Source organism: Nyctibius grandis, chromosome 5, assembly GCF_013368605.1.
Source record: "Nyctibius grandis isolate bNycGra1 chromosome 5, bNycGra1.pri, whole genome shotgun sequence".
NCBI lineage: Eukaryota > Metazoa > Chordata > Aves > Nyctibiiformes > Nyctibiidae > Nyctibius > Nyctibius grandis.
The window spans coordinates 37,842,471-37,861,588 of NC_090662.1; the positions used below are offsets into that span (position 1 = coordinate 37,842,471).

The 19,118-nt window shown below is 37.4% G+C and overlaps 1 protein-coding gene across 1 annotated transcript; it reads right to left on the bottom strand.

Moving 5' to 3' along the window:
- Positions 1-181: 181 nt before the first annotated feature.
- Positions 182-18,737, bottom strand: LOC137664008 (leucine-rich repeats and immunoglobulin-like domains protein 3). The gene is made up of 7 exons (XM_068401729.1): positions 18,683-18,737; positions 18,007-18,127; positions 17,480-17,551; positions 17,143-17,217; positions 3,056-3,190; positions 2,279-2,422; positions 182-389 (listed from the first exon to the last, which is right to left on the bottom strand). Exons 1-7 carry the CDS (start codon positions 18,735-18,737, stop codon positions 182-184), a joined length of 810 nt encoding a protein of 269 aa, XP_068257830.1.
- Between the last annotated feature and the right edge of the window lie 381 nt (positions 18,738-19,118).

Genomic DNA, 19,118 nt, shown 5'->3' on the forward strand with positions numbered 1-19,118 from the left:
CCATCTATTTTTTTAATTTTGTTGCGGTTCAGCTCCCTGCATCAATAAAATTTACAGTTACAGCACAGTAAGTTTACCTGCATGCCAACAACCTTTCTTCCTTCTCTGGAAACAAACCTTATTTAAATGCTTTTCTTGCATATAAAACAACAGAGACAAGATATAATAAAAATCAAACATTTTACTGTAATACATTATGTTTAACCATGCTAATTCTGTTCTGCCTTTCCGATACTGACGACAAGTAGTAGTTGATTGTTTCTTGATTTTCAGATTTAAAGAATCCTTGTAGACCTAGAATGTCATGGTTAATCCTGTTCGCAAATTCAAAAGTGAAAGCAAGTTCCTGGTGTTTATCCAGCAATAGAGTGGTTAAGGTTAGCTTGTAACTGCAATCAATAATCAGTCAGAAAGAAAAAGTTAAAATTTTTAGTTGTGATAACTGGGCAAAATTAAATATCCTGGGTGATCCCTCTCTTTCTTCATCTAGAGTCAAACATTCATTACACATTCCTCCCTCATTCTCCACAACTAGTTACAAATAGTTTCTTCCATCTTTCTCAAGTGGTCTTAGCACTCACCCTTCTGCTACTACACACATCCCTTGTAGGTCAGAAGCTGGGACACATGTGTATCCTGGAAGGGAGTTATAAGGCATAACTAGCTGGAGGGCAAGCTGCACTGACAGCAGTACTCAGTATTTTCTGTTTTAATGCTCTCCACAACACTTTCTTGGCTTTGGTCCTTCTTAACTCCAAAACCTGCACCAAGCCCAAGCAGCTTTCTGAATTCCTGAGCTACGTGAAAAGGGAAGTCTAGCCTCACACAGGCACACAGAACAACGTTATATGTTTTTATAACAGTGAATTTTAACCTAGCCATCATTTGCTAAATTAACACTTTGTTTATTAGCAACAACTGGTATATAATACAAAGAGACAGGATTAGACAATACTAAGAAAAGGCCCTCATACGACAAGTGATCATCTGCCCCTTCAAGGTCTTAGATCTATCAACCTGCATCCTGACAAACCAAGAAGATTCTTCTTCCAAAACTTACTTCCCCATGGGAAGTAAAGGCCTAAATAATTCTCTCTCTATAGTTATACCACAATTATTTTTCAGGGTCTCAGTCTTGCATGAATTCAGCTTTCCTCTCTGGTAGCTTGATACGGACCCTACATGGTAACAGATACCTGACAGAGTGCCCTACTCTTCCTCCTGCGTTTAAATGTGCATAAGTGGTGAAGAACATCCAGTAAGAACAGCTTTCATTTCTTCCCCGCTCCTCCTCTAAATACCTATTTCAGGTGATAAAACAAATTTTTGGCCTTCATTGCAGATTAGCTACCTAACATAACTACGTCAGCCTACGATTAAATTGTGAATGAGTTTAACTTTTTTCGGCAAGTATATTACCAACTTCCAAAATTTCAGTTGAATCTGAAGATCAGGAAGTCTACTAAGATTGTCAACGAATCCTGAGTTTTGCAGAACTGTTCTCATACCTTCTACTGAGGCTTGAGTCAAACTTTTCCTGCATTTGTATACAGAAAAGACACAGTCACTGTTTCCAGATGTGTCAAGCATCCTAAAACTTCACTGTTCTTATGACCTTTCACTTTCAAGGTTAACCTAAGAGAGTTCATTGGTTTTGACTCTTGACTATCTAATATGGAAAATAATTATTCAGGTTTTGACAAAGTGCAGTCCTAGCCCATCCTCTTGTCAACTTTCTGCAGTCTTTAAGTTTTCCAAAGGGAAAAAAAAGTAAAAAGGTATTTCCCCATCTTCTTCCATATTAAATAACTTTATTATTTATTAGGTAAAACATTTATAGAGAGCATTGTATCAGTGAAGCTGATGGAGGTCTATTTACTCAAGCATATTGCTTATGGTCATACCTTCTGAAAGCAAATTGATTCCCTTCATTTCACCATGAAATCAAAAAATAAGAGACTGCTGTAGTGAATTACAGAAGTTTACTTCACTTAGTATTTTTCCAACGCTTTCTTACAGGAATACTGCTATTACCCCTTCTCCAGCCTTTTTTTACTTTTAATAGGCAAACACGGTTTGAAACACAAAGACTATTCACATCTCACCCATACATAAGACTAGTTTTGTTTAGTACAAAGCTGCAGTTAGTAAGGCTTGTAGTAATATGTTTTCTGTGTCTGTCTCACTCTGCCTCTGGTTAAATTAAAGGCTAAAGTTCAAGCACTGCCAGTGCTTTGGAAAACCTGAAAACAATTAGTCAATTGTAGGTTGCACTTACAGGTGCTGCAGATGGGAGAGTTTAAACATCTTTTGAGGGACTGCTGAAATTTTGTTCCTGTTCAGTTTCAATACTTGAAGTGTGGTAGACAAATTGTCAAAGGTACCAGGTTCCATGGAGGTTATTCGGTTACTGTTAATGTACCTGTTGAAACAATGTCTAGAAGGTTAGATTTACTGTTATTTAATGAATTCTTAATACCAAGTAGTGAAACAAAGCTTTTGCGTTGCCTACTCCTTGATAAATGGCATTTCACTTATCATATTAACTAGAGCTCTTGAAAGCTCAGTCGACGGTCAAATAATATTTCACCAACATTTTGCTCTACTTTGTAGGAGTGCATTATTGGCAGAAGATAGCATGTTGCAACCCCATTACTTTATTCTCACTCAGTATAGCTCTCGCATTGCAGTATTACTGAGTAAGGATTAAAGTAGATTCAAAAAAGTCCACCAAACTCCATGTAACTCAAGACTAGACCAACCATGGGGAACTTAAGTTTTGTCATATAATTATTTCTCTCAAGAGACACACCTACTTGTTTGATCTCAAGATAATGACCTTCACTTTTTATGAACTAAAACATCTCATTGCAATAACTCATGTATTCAAGTTACCAGCTTTCGTTAAACTCAACAGGTGAAAGCAGGAATATTTAATGCATGTCTAATTGAAAGAAGATTTAGTACTTTAACAAACAGCTGCCAATCTATGTTTTCCAACAAGTTTTTTTGAAAGTAACTTGAAAGAAAAAAAGTAATACTAAGTTTTACTTACAGATACTTGAGCTGTAATGATGGAAACGATGATATTTTTAGCTCTGATATGTTGTTGTTGCTCAAGTCCAAAGTTTCTAGACTCTGAAATGGCTTCAGATGTTCAGACAAGATGTTGGAAATTTTGTTACTGGTCCTGAAATTTAAGGACAGTAGTCAAAAGACTCTCATTTCCAGAGTAAACACTTGTTAACTACACATGACTGACGAAAGTTAGTTCTCAATTTCCCCACTTGAAAATAATTTCTAGTTAAAGAAAACCAATAAAGTATGTTCTCTAGACATAACACTCACTTCTAGCCATCCCAAATCCCAAACTGGAATGCTCTAAATAAGTGTTCATCAACATTTCTTAAAACATACTGCCAGCAAACAAGATGAAAAAAACTGCATTATAATTCAATTACTGCAATTCATAGCTTTTAAAACAAGACATAAAACTCCATGATTATCTATTTCTGAATGGTAGAAATGTCTAGTATTTGCATTGAACAGTATGTTACAGTATTGTAATGAAATCAGATTAGAGTTGTTTTCTATTTTAACCAAATTAACATTACAGTAGCTAGACATTGTGTTTTAGGTTTTTTTGAAGACTCCTACAGCATGAAAATCAGACTGAATTTCCATAAAAACAGAGACAGATTAGACGAGATAGATGACAGTGCACCCCCTCAGAAAGACATTCTGTAATTTTGCATTAGACCTAGTATTTCATCTACAGATTTTTCTAGTGAGTTTGCAAAGAATAAAATTTGTGCTTATTACAGCTCATTACAGAGGTTCTGGGCTTCATGTCTGGTCAAACTTCAGCTGAGCGTCACACCCAGTTCCACAACAAAAATTCTGCAACTGTTTAAAGATATGGGTGTCATAGTCTACTCTAAGGAACACTTTCTTTCACTTCCAATGAAATGTACTTTTTCCAGCAAGTATTTCATGTTCATACCCAGCAACCTACCAGTTTTTCTATCCCAGTTGAGTAATGTATAGAATCATACACGCGCATCAGCAACATTAATAGGTTTATTCGTTTGGGGCTAATGGTACATAGGGGAAAACAGATCATGACCAATTAAATGAATGTAACCCGAAATGATCCTTGTTACCTTGGGAAGTTCAAGTCAGTTCTGGCTGTGGTACATTCTGTACTTAGTATGATGAATGATCAAAATTTAGGAGCTCTCCCAGCTCCTAGAGGTTGCAGGGAAAGGAAATTTCAGTAAAACTATCAACAAGAATGTTGATTCTAGAAGGTGTTTGCCTTTATCGGAAATACTTGCTCTGGATCAAATAGTAAGCCACACATTCAGGATAGCATGGACAACCCTCCCATATTCAAGGAGTGGGGGGGATTAGTGCTTAAGACAAAACAGTCCTGAGTCAAAAACTGAACCAGAAGTTGGATTAATGGGCCTTCTGACCACATGTGGGAATGGGTAAGGAATCTTGCAGCCCCTCCAACGCTGCGCTTCTATCGTGTTTCATTCCTCAGGCTGTCTGGTAGAGCTACACTGCATTTCTTTAACTCTTAGCTGAAAGTATTTATAATAAATGGAAACAAATTACTTTAATAAAAACCAACAACAAACACCACCACCATGTGTCAGTCCCACTGGCCAAATAAGACTGAGTTAGATAACAGCTCGTAGAGCCTTGCCTTTATGCATTAGTTTGTTTATAAGGTAATTACTAACAAGGTATTAAAACTGCCAATTACTTGAGTGACGAATAAAATTTTCCTTGCAGTAAAAGTGTGCTCCAGCAGAAGCCAGCAATTTCCTGAACTGCACGCCTCCTAAATTGCAGCGTGAAAGTGCTCCGTTATAGAGACAGCTTGCACAGTGCTGTCTTTGTGTCAGCACTGCTCCATAAAACAGAAATTCCTCACAACTGGCAGGATAATAGCCCCTGTATTACAAAGTTTAGTTGGACCTAATGGAACCGAATAAAACTCTTATACAGCCTTCAGATTAGCACTTAAACTAACTGTCAAATTACCTGACACAGACCAGGTTACAAGAAAAACAAACAAACAAAAAACCCCAGCTTGCTTGTTTCAGGGAACGTTTTTCTTTTTCGGTGATGGTAAGGTCATATTGTGGGGAGAAAGCAACTTCTTTTGTTCATTGAAACAGAACTGCACATCAAAGTCCTAGTCCATCTCACAATGAAAATCAAACCAACCCTCACTGCACCTTCCTGCTTACTCGCATTTGTAGAAGCTACTCAAATGCAAAATAACCGAATGGTTTACTCTTTATTGCTCCAACCTCCTAGTCCAGTTTTCTCTCAAAAAAAATTTAAGTGCCATAATTCATACCTAGAAGGAGATTATCCAATGCTAAACATACCCTAATAGTTCTACTTTAAGGCCCAACTTCAGCTGAAAAAAGAAAATTCAATTCTAATTTGATTTTTCTTCACAATCATCACTTAAGTAAATCAAATAAAAACAATGTATCGGCTTCCTCAAAAATGCCAAATAGCCATCAAAATTAGTCAACGATATGTTTGAAAATGCCAGCCTACTCAATTGTCAAGGCAGAACCAAACAGTATCCTCTGTGTTGGCACAATGGCATACAAGTCCGTTCACTGGGGGGGCGGGGCGGGAAAAACAACAACTAAAAAATCCCCAGCTTTCCAGTGAAGTGCTGTTATTACTGTGCTCAGACAAAAGGAGCTGCACACACTACATTGGTTTCATTTCACAGACCCTCAAGGGGAGAATAGAGAAACAGAGATCCCTGCAACAAGAGAACCACCGAATCAAGTTCTCACAGAAGCAGACCTGCAGCAACCTGATCACAATTTCTTCATGTGCAAGGAACAGCAACATGCTGCAGCTTACTTGTACCGTCTCCTGTTACAGATAAAGCAGCAGGAGCACCGAAGAACACAGATAAAACCACCAGAAATACCTGCATAAATTTGAACATGCCCTTTGCAATTTGAGTGCCTGCACCCTGACTCGCAGCAAAAACAAAACAAACAAAAAAAACAACACCACAACAACCCAAGAGTGCATGCAGACTGATTTAATTGAATGGCTTGGGTTGGATGGAAGTGACCCTAAAGATCATCTAGTTCCAACATAAGCCTGTGTGAATACCAGCTTAAGACAGAATATCAGCTTTCCATTACGGGTATGAAAAATCTTAGCTTTCTGTCTCAACATTCATGACTTTAACCACACCAATAGGCCAAAACATCTATAACAGCCCTATCAATTATGATCTCAAGATTCACTCTATATAAGCAACAGCTACAACTTATCTGACATATCAACTTGTACTTTCCTTGCGTCTGGGGAAATACAAAGCATGACAGAAACTTCTGTATCCATTTTGTTAAGGATCTAGTTAACACCATTTAGACATAGTAGTTCCTACGTGCTGAAAAAAAAAAACAATTTTTAAAGATCTGAGATTGTATGACTAAGTATCTCTTGATAAAGATTGTCAATATGTAATGCTTTCTAAGTAAAAGAAATATCCATGCAAGCTTCATTCTTGCACTTCCTTCTCCAGCATAACTCTTTCTTCCAGGTAGATCTTGACTTGCTGTGTTTTGAGAACCTCTTCGTCTTATCTTACACCATGATCCTGACAAGGAGCATGTGTAAGAGTCTGGAGTTGGAGCAATCTGGTGAAAAACAAGTTGTCTAGAAAGACAACTTTGGAAAGCTATGTCTGTGCAGCCTGTTCTCCAAAGCTGTTAGATGTAAAATAACTGTTTTAACATCTGTGTGATTCTGGACTAAGATGGTATCTCCCATGCCTCAACTAAGCCCTGAGAGGCAAGGCAGGGTATATTGAATTTGCCTCACAAACAGGCAAATGAAACCACAGTAGTGTCTTGTGCTAGAGACTAAGAGGATATGTCAAGAGAAAAAAGCACTCTGCTAAAGCTAGATATATCTTTCTGAGCAGTGCAGAAGCCAAGACACTGGCATTCATAGAAGTTTAGTTTGACCGTCTTGTGTTTACATGGCTTCCAGATTAGAGCTGGCTTGGAGGCAGCCATGTGAGAGCACAGGCAAAGCAGACGTGACTGTCCACATCTGAGCACATACTGGGTGGTCTCCGTTACATGCCACTACAGTTCACAGCCTCCTTTTTCACATTTCCTCAAATCTTTGTGGTTGCTTCACCTATTCTTCCCTCCACTCACCCACTAACATCATACGACTCCTGGCATATCATCTATTGTTTCTTGCGCTCCCCTCCTGCCCTCCCAAACTCCTTTGGATTTTCGGAGCTCTTGTAAGAAACAATGATGTCAAGACACTGAGTGGAAGAAAATTTAAGCAAAAAGAAAAAAAAAAACAATTGATAGTAGAGATGAAGGATCAATACTGTAATAAACTCCCTCAGAAAGTGCTGGAAGACTCATGTTTTGTGGCTTTTAGGATAAGACCAGACAACTTTAAGGAGCACATACCAGAAGAAAGAGTCTCAGTAATTCCTAGAAGAAAAAAAAAAAAAAAGACATTTTTTCTCTTTCGATTCAATTTCTACTCATTTGACTACTAAAATTAGCCAGACTGTAATGAACAATTACATCATTTAAAATACTGTTATTATGGTTCCAAGCTGAACACTACCCTTATAAAAATCCCCCGATATGAATGCGACTACATGCTCTTCTCACCATTAGACACCCTACTGCACTTAAGTAAGAACCCTACATTTTTTTTTGAATCTTTGCAACTGTTAGATACAGAAATATTTCCAGTGAAACTGTTTTTCTCTAAGACAAAGATGCCAGAAATAGAGCCAGGATTCTGGCTCACTTCCCGTCCTACTGGTAGGTCTACAAGTCTGATGCCTCCTTCACACACAGGCTTCTCACGTTCCTTGTGGCAAGCAGCTGTTCTTTCTTTTGAAGGTCTCCTTCATTCCATGATCCATGCCTGTCATTGCTCTTTCAAGCCAGATGTCAGCAAGTCTCTGCTCTTATTTTTTGTGCTTTTTTGTGGTATACAGGCATAAAGTAGAAAATGAAAAGTCAGAACTCTGTAGACTACTGATACCCTGTCCAAAACTTGAGATCAAAGGTTTATTGATTCCTAAACCAAGCATAAACTGGTAAAAGGGGAAAAGAAAGATGCAGAATGAAGCAACTCTGGGATCAGAGATGTTTTCATCATCAAAAAGACGACAGAGGCAAATCCAAACTTCCAAACACGTACTTCCATAGCAATTCTCTCCTGATTCCAGTCATAGTACCAATATGTAATTAATTAAACTTTTCTTCCAAACTATCTTCTTGATACCCTGGAGCCTGTTTCCCATTACACTTTCTAGTCTTTCCAAAAAAATCACAAGATAGTTAGCATGTGATAGCCAAGTGAATGTGCAAATTCATTACTTTATTTTAAAGAAGGTAAACAAAAGCAATGCAGACATAGCTATTTCAGCATGGGCTGACAACAGGAATAATAATCCATTGCAGACTTGGTGCACTCTGTGACTGTTAGTTAATACTAAAATCTTGGACAATTATAAGTATGACCTGGACTAAACCCAACATAATACCCTCCAATATTATAAATCAGATTTCTAATCTGATTTATGGACTCGTTATGTAAAAACACCTATCCTTTATTGTTACAGAGCCACCCTCCCTTCTGGAGGGCACAGACTGAAGTCTAGGCACTCCAGACTGCAAACCCTTCTAGATCTGCTCCTAATCTCAACTGTTAGTACAAATTGAGGGATGTTCTCGTGTCCACTTCGATTTCACTCAAGACACTGAGTCATTACATTTCGTTGCTCTGTTGCAATAACCACCTACCGCTTCTCTAAGATATAACGCCAAAACTTATGCCTGACCTCTTAACTTCATTCTGACTCCCCTCATTCTCTGTACTGTATGCCCTACAACTTGGCACCTCCTCCTTGGTAAAATTTTCTACCATTCTTCCATTTTTGTCACACAGGAACAGTGTTCTGTATTCTTCTGATCCATTATTATTCTTTTTCATTGATCTTTTCCTTTAATGCTGTTTATCAGAAAATCACGCCAGTTTTCTTCCACTGCGAATAGCTCATAAAATTTGCATTCTTTTCCATTCTCATTGCAAAAGCATTCGTCTAGGCTCTCACTACTTTATATTTTTGCTACAGCAAACTCTGGGTTTCTACATACTTCTTCCCTTTCCCATCATTCAGTCTAAATTGCTGCCATAAAAATCTAGTTTCCATGTCTGCAAGTCTGACTAAGACAGGTTCCTTTTCAAATTCTTTCATTTACTTCCTCTTAGTCTCCATACCAAATGTCAAAGACTGCAAGAACTAATTCCAGTAAGTTTCTTCACTCCAGCTTTTTGCTCGCAACTTCAGACCAAGTCACACATGGTTTACCACCACTCTCATTTTTGGGACTTTCTCCAAGTAGCCTTATTCCTGAAGCCCAGTCTGGCATTCCTCTATCCTTTCTTTCAATCCTTCTTCAAAACAAACTCTTCCAGGCAGCATCCAAATCTTAATCCTTCCCATAATAAAGTGGTAGCTGAAGAGATGACAAGGATGTAAAATATTTGACCAACATTTTCTTAATATTGGGAGCCAGACTTCAGTTTAGTATGCTAGCTTTATAAACACACAATACCACTTTCTCTGGCAAGCGTAGAAGGGAAAGGCATCCACTCCTACTAAATGTAAGCTTTCATTTCCAGGAGTTGTGTCTAAACTTCTTGTGACTGTAGCTTTCTAAATGTGAACTAAGACAGTGTTCTCCTGGATTTTACACGCAGCTCGCACTCCTCCCAGCCTACTGTGAGATGACAAAGAGGCAGATTTCTCGTACCTACCCCTATTCCAAATAATCTCGCAAGAAAGGAGTATGAAAAAACCTTCTATCTTCACAGGACAGGCCTTTCACAGGAGTTTTCCTTATTAAGACACTGCCACACAGTGCAAACTATCACTCTTATTTCTACATTGCCAGCTGGGGCAAATGTATAATCTATTTTGCATGTTTCCTTCAATTAATTGAATTTTACTTCTCAAGATGACTATTTAAAGCATGATCTGGGATGCCCATTATCGCAAAACATATTTAAACATACTTTCCCACATTTTAAACAGAAACGGACACACAATACTAAAATAAAATCCCTTCTAAATAGTATAAGGGATTAATCACCACTTTTCTTCAGTAACTACATTTGTGCATAAAATTGGATAGGTATTTAAGTTGTACGTTCATTAATCAAAGCTGGGATGCAACAGTGCATGCTCAAATTTTGGAAGAGCATCTTTTTGGCAACAGAGATTTTTTCTAAACCAAGAATGAAAATCAGTGACCAGTATACGCTCTATTACTCACCCCGCAAATGAAGAAGGTAAGACTACTTTATTCTTCCTGGTAAGGAGAATGGAAGCAAGCACAAAGCTGCCTAAAATACAGATGAATTCACACAACTTTATTCACAAGCTCAGCATCTTGTTTAGCAAAGATCTGTGAGAAGCCACTTCAACTTAAGAGCTAGTTTACTTAGTTTTAAGAGCTATAAAGAAAAATCCTTTTTCAGATTACATATTTAAATTAGGTAGCATGAACAATCCCATTCACCCTGAAAGCCCTATAAGGAAAGATACTGACACTGCAGTATCATAAGCTCCACATACTAAAGGTTCGTATCACATCGGAGTTAGCTCTGTCTCCACTGCCTGATAGCACAATGCTTCACTGATCTCAAGAAACAACCACGTTGTAACCACGTCTTTCATCAATGAGATTTTATTCAGATTGGAGCAAAGTGTGCTGTCCACTGAAGCAATTTTACTGATGACTGAAATCAGGGATTAATGAGCAACTAAGCAAGGCAGCAGGAGCCACAAGGCTAAATCTGGGCTCTTCTGGTAACTTAATTTTAAAATTTCAGAGCTTATTTATGAAGCCTAGTATACACTAAAACTTGCAGATCTTCTTCTCTAATAAATTCCCCACTGCAGCTGTGTGGGTTAGATGAACAAGTAGAACCTCTCATTCAGAGCACACACTACCATCTGGACCTGAAAAAACTTCTTAGGCATTCCCTGGGTTTTTGTTTGTTTTCAGTGATCAAAATAATCATTTTTTTTAAACAAATCATTGTTGATGGCTTAGATAATTTTGCCTTTTTTTTCCCCTTTGAAGAGAATTACTTTGTACTTTTTCAGTACAGCAATTCACTTTTAGCTTTTAGGTTTGCTTTTCAGAAGTGTTCATTGAACACCAAAGGCCCAAGATCAATAATCAAGTAATTCATCAGAGTCATTTTACAGTGGCTGATCAGAAAGCTGTATTTAAAGTCGAAACAATTTTGCTTACTATGAAAACTTGTGACCCCTGCAGTCACCTAGGACTGGCTACTTTACAGTCCTTTTGTCTTATCTCCTAACCAATCTTTTTGTTAATACTTTTTGTTCATTTACCTTTTTAAACATCCAGAGCCCAAGGCACGTGTCTTCCAAGCCAATGCATTTAAACTCAGCGTATACCAACAGAAAGACATTAGAAACCGAAGGCTGTAGAAAGCCTTCAGAGAAGTGACTTGTGGATTCAGTCCAGCTCCTACCAAAACAACTGGACACTTTTCAAGAAAGCTCCTCAATATTGGCAACATTTTTCATCATCTCGGAACTCAAAAGTGAATGGCCATGCAATTCCTTGTTTTAACTGCCTTAAAGGCTTCCTGTACAGCTGGAGTTGGAGGGTCCTCTCACCGTAGCAGAGGAAAACCTGCACCATGTTGCATATTCTATACGTCACTTATGAAAATATGATTTCACATTCTGAAAACAGTGAAGTGGCAACCTAATACAAACCACATATTAATGTAAAACTTGAAAAACATTACTGAATTGTGAATTGTCTGTGCTCCTTTTACTTCCGCACCATGAACTTTGTATTTTCCACTCTGGCTTTAGTAATACCAAATATTTGTTCGTATTCTAGACTAACGTGATCAATCTTTACAACATAAGCTACAAGGATATTTCCATCTAAATCACCTGCACCATATGTACCAGTGCTTTTAAGTAAAATAATTTCTATTCAATAAAACATAAAATCACAAGTTTATTTAAAACACTCCATTGTTTAAAGCTAGCCTGATGACAGAATTTCACTATACGCACTAGAGGCTTTGGCGTGTAGAGCCTTTGAGGTCCCTGCAGACAGCAAGATGATTACTATATAACATATTCTGGATGTGGGCAATAAGAAACATGTTTTTTTAATACTAATTCTAGTTCTACATATACATTTTGATAAGAACAGTAAAATTTGGTTGGAAGGCAGGATACTTTAATACTCAAAACTGCTCTGTCTCTTTAAAGTCACTGCTGCCTTCCATTTTCCACGGTCCTCGAGGATACAGTGCAATGATGTTGGATGGTGTCTACAATAACGTATTTTTAAAAATTCTGCAAGTAAAGTAGCGTTGTTTCTTATTTAAACTGTATACCCTTAAACAAAACCTTAAATAATGTTGCAGCATTTGCAAATCAGTGTCTTCCTTACAAAGCACTAACCATACTGAAAGTAAAGTTATCTGAAAAGTTTTAAAGTAAAACCCCTACGCAAATAGTAGCTGGTAGTTAAACACCATGTGGGACTTCTATACAAGGCTATTGTACTGATATTACTTGGTTTCAGTCTATTTCTGGATTCAACTTATGTACAAAACTTTACAGTAATGACAGACCTAAAAGGAAATACTAGTTTTCTTTTCACTTATCAACATCACAGATTCTGGCAGATTTTCAGAATAAACTGGGCAGGCCCGGTACATCTTGGATAAGGAATGCCATCAGAACGGGAACCAAATTCAGAATCTTTGCTTGTTCTCCTGGAACAAGGGCATTAGAGCCCATTTCTCCACCTGAAAAGTGATCCACCTATCTAGAAACAATGAAAAGTAACTTGTTTATTCTCCCAGAACCGAAGAATTTTCTATCACAACCATTTAAAGCAATTCTACATTAATTTAACCATTTTTACAAGTACTTCAAGAATGCAAATTAGGAAACATCTAACATTTTACTTCTAGGGATAGATAAATGCATCTACATTACTGCATGTGGTGTCTGTACATTATATATTTGTGGTAATCAGTTGTTAAATCCAGTATTCTCCCCAAAAGCTTATGCTGTCCAGCACTTTGGGGGACCTGGCCTCCTAGCTAGAGCTACTGTGCTGACTGGAGAGCTGTCAATCTCTGGCAAACGGCCAGACTTCTTGCCTTCTGCCTTGATAAACTGCTCTGTTCCTGCCTTCTCTCACAGAATACACGGAGAAGGGCTGGGTGGCTGAGCAAAAAGAACACCCTGCAATTTCAATTTCAAATAATTGACTTAAACAATCAAACATGCTGGAAGATGCAATCAGACCTTTGCAAGTAACATTACTGTAAGACAGGTATGCCCAAGTACGTTGGCTAGACACTTCAAAAGGAACCTAGCTTCAGACAACTAAAAGTTAGTTTAAAATAGATACTTAGATGAGCTTCAACAGGAAAGTCATCTGAACTATCTTAGGCAAGACAAATCAATTCAGAGAGAGCCTCTTCTACTCTACTCATCCTGAAGAGGACCTACAGTTAGTAACTCACACTTACAATGTCAAACTTTTAAGAATTTAGAGTAGGGAAGATGAATCCTACTCTTTGCTCTGTGTGGAATGTATTATATCTGTTAGTGTCAGGCAAGCTATCATAGTATCATAACCTAAAGCCTCCTGACCAGATTTAGCCCAAAGTACTACCCATTTAGTCCACAGCAGTTTCCAGATTCCCAGGAGGCTCAGAAGTTCTCCTACGCCATGTGACAAGATATATACTCACCACATGAATAAAATCATAGATGCATCTCCAGCCATGTAATGAGAATGTGCCTGCATGTGCTTGTATACTCCTTCAACACAGACATAAGGTCTTTCCAGGGTGGTGAGGGGTGCCTGCCTCATACTTTTCTCTCCCATGGTGTTCAACTCTCCACTGGTATCCATAAAAACAAAATGTTGGCATTGTTGTTTCATGTTATTGACAGACCGTGACTGGGAACACCTACTGCTCTGGGTATGTTTACCCTGCATAATTCAACAGCATGCAAATATCTCAGTTAGATAAATATCAATTAGATAGCTAGAAATGAGGTAGTTCCAGAAATGGAAACTACACTAACATGATAATCCACCCATGCTTGTTTATACTGCTCAAAGAATTTAGACACAGTGCCGTACAGAGACATCTGCACTATTATTTGCTGTAGACATATCAGCAGTGTAATTTCCTTTGCAGGGCAAGAAAATTCTTGCAGAACAGGTAAAATTCTAAGGCTCCACAGCTGAGTGACAAGTACTGAGAAGTCAAAAAAAAAATTCTTGCAAGAGCAGTTTCTTCAACAATGAAGATTTTGGCAAGAAAGAAGGGCACTGCTTCCACGGCATTACTTGAAGACTCCTTGGAAAAAAACAATTGGCTTTTCAACTAACAGTAATGAACAAACATCTACATATCCCATAAGAAATGTAATCAAATCAAGTTTCAGAAGACTAGCACCCTCTTTTCTGCTATTATTTTAAAGTCAGAACAAAGACTCAACAAGAAAACAGTGGTTTGTTTTGGAAGGGCTCCACAAGCTTCTCTCATATAAGTTTAAAATCCTAAAGAAAGTCATCAGATGTTTCCAGTACAGTTATTCTTTGAAGAGTGGTTCTAAAAATTATATTCTAATTGTTCCATATGTGTTCTCTTCGCATGACTCAGTTATCATATTAACTCAAGTTTGATTCAACTCCTCCAAATAACATCCAACATAGAAAAAAAGAGTGAACATATTTTATTCACTTCTAAAAAAAAGTATTACTAGATTGAATATTTGTCCATCTACGATACCACTATATTACATATATTTTTATGCCAGACAGCTGCTGTATGTTCATTCCTCTTTACTTATATTGTTTTCTGTAAAATGAGATTTAACATCTTTACATAAGTAACTCCCAATCTGTAAGCTGTTTTGAAGAGAAACCTTTGCAAAAGAAACAAGATGCTTTATTTTTTTTTGAACAATGCAATACTGCTCTCTAATTTTACGTTCTATGTACATCTGTTTTGATACAGAACAAACAATTGTCTTAACTATTATATATGACATTCATAAGTTAATGTAAAACCTTTAAATTACTTAGTGAATTATTTCTACCATATTAATGTCAAGGAATGTCTGCTGTGGTTATAGAATAAGTATTAAATCTCAGCTGGAGCACACTTACATTCAGTAACCTCCCAACACCACACAGAAGTAATGGAAATTAGAACAAGAACAAGCTAGCACCCAACCAGACCTACTTTAACTGCATTGGTAGTATGATAACAGCTTTTAGAAATACTTTTTTTTTTTTTTTAATTCCTTTCAAGTGTCAGTATATATAGTGCAGAGCACAGATCTAACAAAGGTTTTTCCATGTTTGACCACCTGAGTAAATGAACCAAGCTAGTGACCTAAGGATATGGAACAGCCAATCCAGCAGTCACTGATTTTCATTTATTCTCTCAAAGGAATACAAAAATCTTTGCACAGCTGCAGAAGGATGACTTTAGGTTCATATAAACTAGCCCGGTTTCCATGGAAGGACTAGAGGAGATGCTAAGACAAATTCTCAACTTTGTATTAATCAGAAGTAAGGCAGGAGGATATAAACCACTTTACTATGCTAATATTTTCAACCTTGTGATAAAAAGAACCTTAGCAAGGTGGTAAAAAAAAAATATATTCTTTAGATCAATTAGATGCTTAAACTACAGAATGCTATGCCAGTGTAAAAGTAACGTCAACACTAATGCAAAATAGAAGATATGCTTAAATTCAACAATTATTTGTCAGACACCATCTGCTTTTTCTTTCATTCTTTTCCCGATTCTGATCTGTAAGAAACCACACCAGTATCAAATGTCACTTAGTTCTTATTCAAACAGAGCAGTCCAGACACAGCGGCTGCACCAGCTGACTTAGCTGACCTGGGCCCAGAGTAAAAACAAACCCCTATAAATCACCAGATGCAAGCAATTGAATAGTGATCAATTTAATTAACTGAACAGCTTTCCAAAGTTTACTGTATTGTCTTAACCCTTCAGGCTTCTTCAAGAAAGTTAACTTGCAATTTGTATTCAGGGGCAGGATATGGCCAGAGGGCTACATACTACTAGCTTTAGACACTTTAGATTCCCATTGATAAAAACCAAATCCCACACCTGAAAAACTTGTCTTTTCTTTTTTCCAATTAATAGTATGATAATAACTATTTTTGTTAGCAGTTCCTTCAACATTTTAGAGAAATTAGGTCACAGGAAAAAAATTCAAACTGATTTCAAGTTAAAACCTCAGGAATAAAATTTCCTTTAAAATCAACTGTTTTGGTTATGGGCCTTACATGCCCTTTACAACTTTCTACTCATATCACAGGTGCCACATCAAGTAACCTCCTAATTTCTTTCAAAGAAAACAATGAACATAGACATAATCACAAGTCACAATTACATGTATTAACTGCAGCCGTAAAAAAAAAGATGCCACACATTAAAATGGGCTCAAAAAGACATTTTAAAGATATTGGCAAACATCTTCTGACCTAGATAATTGTCCTGAAGCTGTGTCTCGAGGGGATTTCCCCATGTTGCCCAGTGAAATTAATGGAATTCTGCCATGATTTAATGCAAGTGGGATTTCAGCCAAGATGCATAATGATAGAGTATAATTCTTGTTTTAATGTCTGCATTGTACAAGTTTGTATAACATTTACTAATGTTTGTACAGTGCCTAGCACAACAGGGCTGAGGCTTCTGGGCACTACCACAATATAAATTAATTCTAATGCAGTCTTTGTATCTGAGGGAAGCATAAAAACTACAAGGATTAAGCTCAATTATACATGTTTAAAACAACCTGCTAAATAATATGACATAATCAACTTCCTAACCACAAGCTGCTCTATTTCCAATTATTTCACTTTAATCTCTGTAATGCACGTATTTCCACGAACCCTGCAGAGTTAGTTCCACTAACTAGGGACAAGAGTAAGATCTACTTACAAAGACAGAAGAGTTATATTTGCAGAGACTGGCCCCAGATCTGGAATGATCTCCAGTTCATTGTTGTTCAACTTCCTATTAATATTAGAAAATGGACAGTCAGCTTTGATGTTAATCAGAAGTATGTACTTTGGATTTGCTAAATTGCTGAATAGTGTCAGCCCAAAATTAAAATATAATTCCATTTTCACTTAATGTAAAATATCAGAACAGCAAACACCTTTGTTGCTCAACCAATTACCCCTAGAGAAACAGCTATACAATTAACATACATAAACACTGGTTGGGGTTTTTTTTTTGTTTTTGTTTGTTTTTAAATTAAGACAAATTAACTTACACTTCCCGAAGACTATGAAGGTGATCCAAGAGACTGGTCTTGATTGAAGATAATTTGTTGTGACTTAAGTCCCTATGAGGTTACAAAAATAAACAGCCTGTCAGTTTTGCCATGAAATATTCAGTAAAGCAATACAATTTCAATCCAAAATACGCCATCATTTGTTTCCAAGTACATAAAGTTTTTTTTATATTAGTAAAATTAGAATAGAAACTCATTTGAGTATACAAGGTATAAATAAGTGTAAATACCTTGATCACTGCCAGCAGTGTCAAAGAATTTCCTATACCTCTGAACAATTTAGAACTGTTCATCGGGGTGTGTGTAAGACCCATGAAAAACATCTCAAGACACTGACTTATATACACCATCAACAACCCCTCTTCCCCATCCATTAACGACAACAGATCTGGCTAAAGCATTCTCTTTGCTTTAGCCTGTGAAGGAAAATTCATAAACCAAGACTCATGGCAGTCTCATTCCTTAAGTCAATCATAACATTTGTATCATTTACTCTTCTCACTTACTTCTCTAACGCAAAGCGCAGATCATAAGTACACAGTGACGACTGTCCATATATCTCAATTCTGTTTTCATGCTTCACACAATTCATGACTCCATTCTTATAAAACCAAAAATAATGGAGATCTTAAACAAGTGATATCAGAAGAAAACAGACACAGTAAAGCCTAATTCTATTCTGAGTTTTAAGATGTCTGTATACTAGTCACATTAATACCACACTTAATTGCGCTTCAGGAAGTAGCTCAAGCACTTAGCACGTGCCACTCTGTACTGAAGATCCCAAATATATATTGATGCAGTTTATAAGAAATCTTGTTAATGGCTTTGCAGTGTTTGCTACAAAACAAGACAAGGTACTAAGAATGCAACTCATTTTCATGACCACTGTCAAGAAATTCTTTTTCCTACAGACACCATGCATCTTTACCATATGTCCTCTCGACAACACCATAAAAGAGAGTCCCAAGAAACTTTTGCTGTAGTCTCAGAAGTACTGGAAACATCACAGAAATGAAAGAATGACCACATAACAGAAGGCAGAGAAGCTAATTACAGAAACTCAAACTTGCATGTCTATAGAGATCTGCACAAGTGGTACAGATTCACAACTGATCTTGTAACCATGGCTAGCCCTGTGGAAGACCTCCCCCTTAGCCACTCATCCACCACAACCTGTACCTTCCTGCTCCCATACTACAGTCTGTCGCTGCCTCACCTGCACTGATTCAGCCATCTGCGAAATGTTCGCTGGACGTTCTGAGTTTATTCAAGCCAGCAAACAAAAACTGCACTATTTTTGAGTTCTTAAACTCCAGTGAAAGTTTGCAATGCAGACACACAAAGTACACCAGCACACCTCAGCAGTGAGCTGCTGTAGCACCAGGTAAAGGCAAAGAAATTTCTCACACTTCATCACACTTTTCCCCGTGCTAATTAAGCACTAAAGAGTCATCCAACGTGCCTGGGGTCCTCATCAAGCCACGCGGGCACGAAGTGTATTTCAAGTTGAGTCTACGAGGAAACTCCAGGATTCCTTACTTTTTCTGGATAATATGCCTCAGTACAGTCACCTATACCAAGCATGCCAAACACAGGCCTGACTGCCATGGATGTG

Bases quoted from the DNA above. Each gene is read 5' to 3' on its own strand.
- LOC137664008 (XM_068401729.1), bottom strand. From the start codon at position 18,737: ATGGCTGAATCAGTGCAGGTGAGGCAGCGACAGACTGTAGTATGGGAG. The intron at 17,552-18,006 runs GTAAGTGAGAAG...GTAACCTCATAG, and splicing joins CTGCGCTTTGCGTTAGAGAA to GGACTTAAGTCACAACAAAT. The intron at 17,218-17,479 runs GTAAGTTAATTT...TAATATTAATAG, and splicing joins CTTCATAGTCTTCGGGAAGT to GAAGTTGAACAACAATGAAC.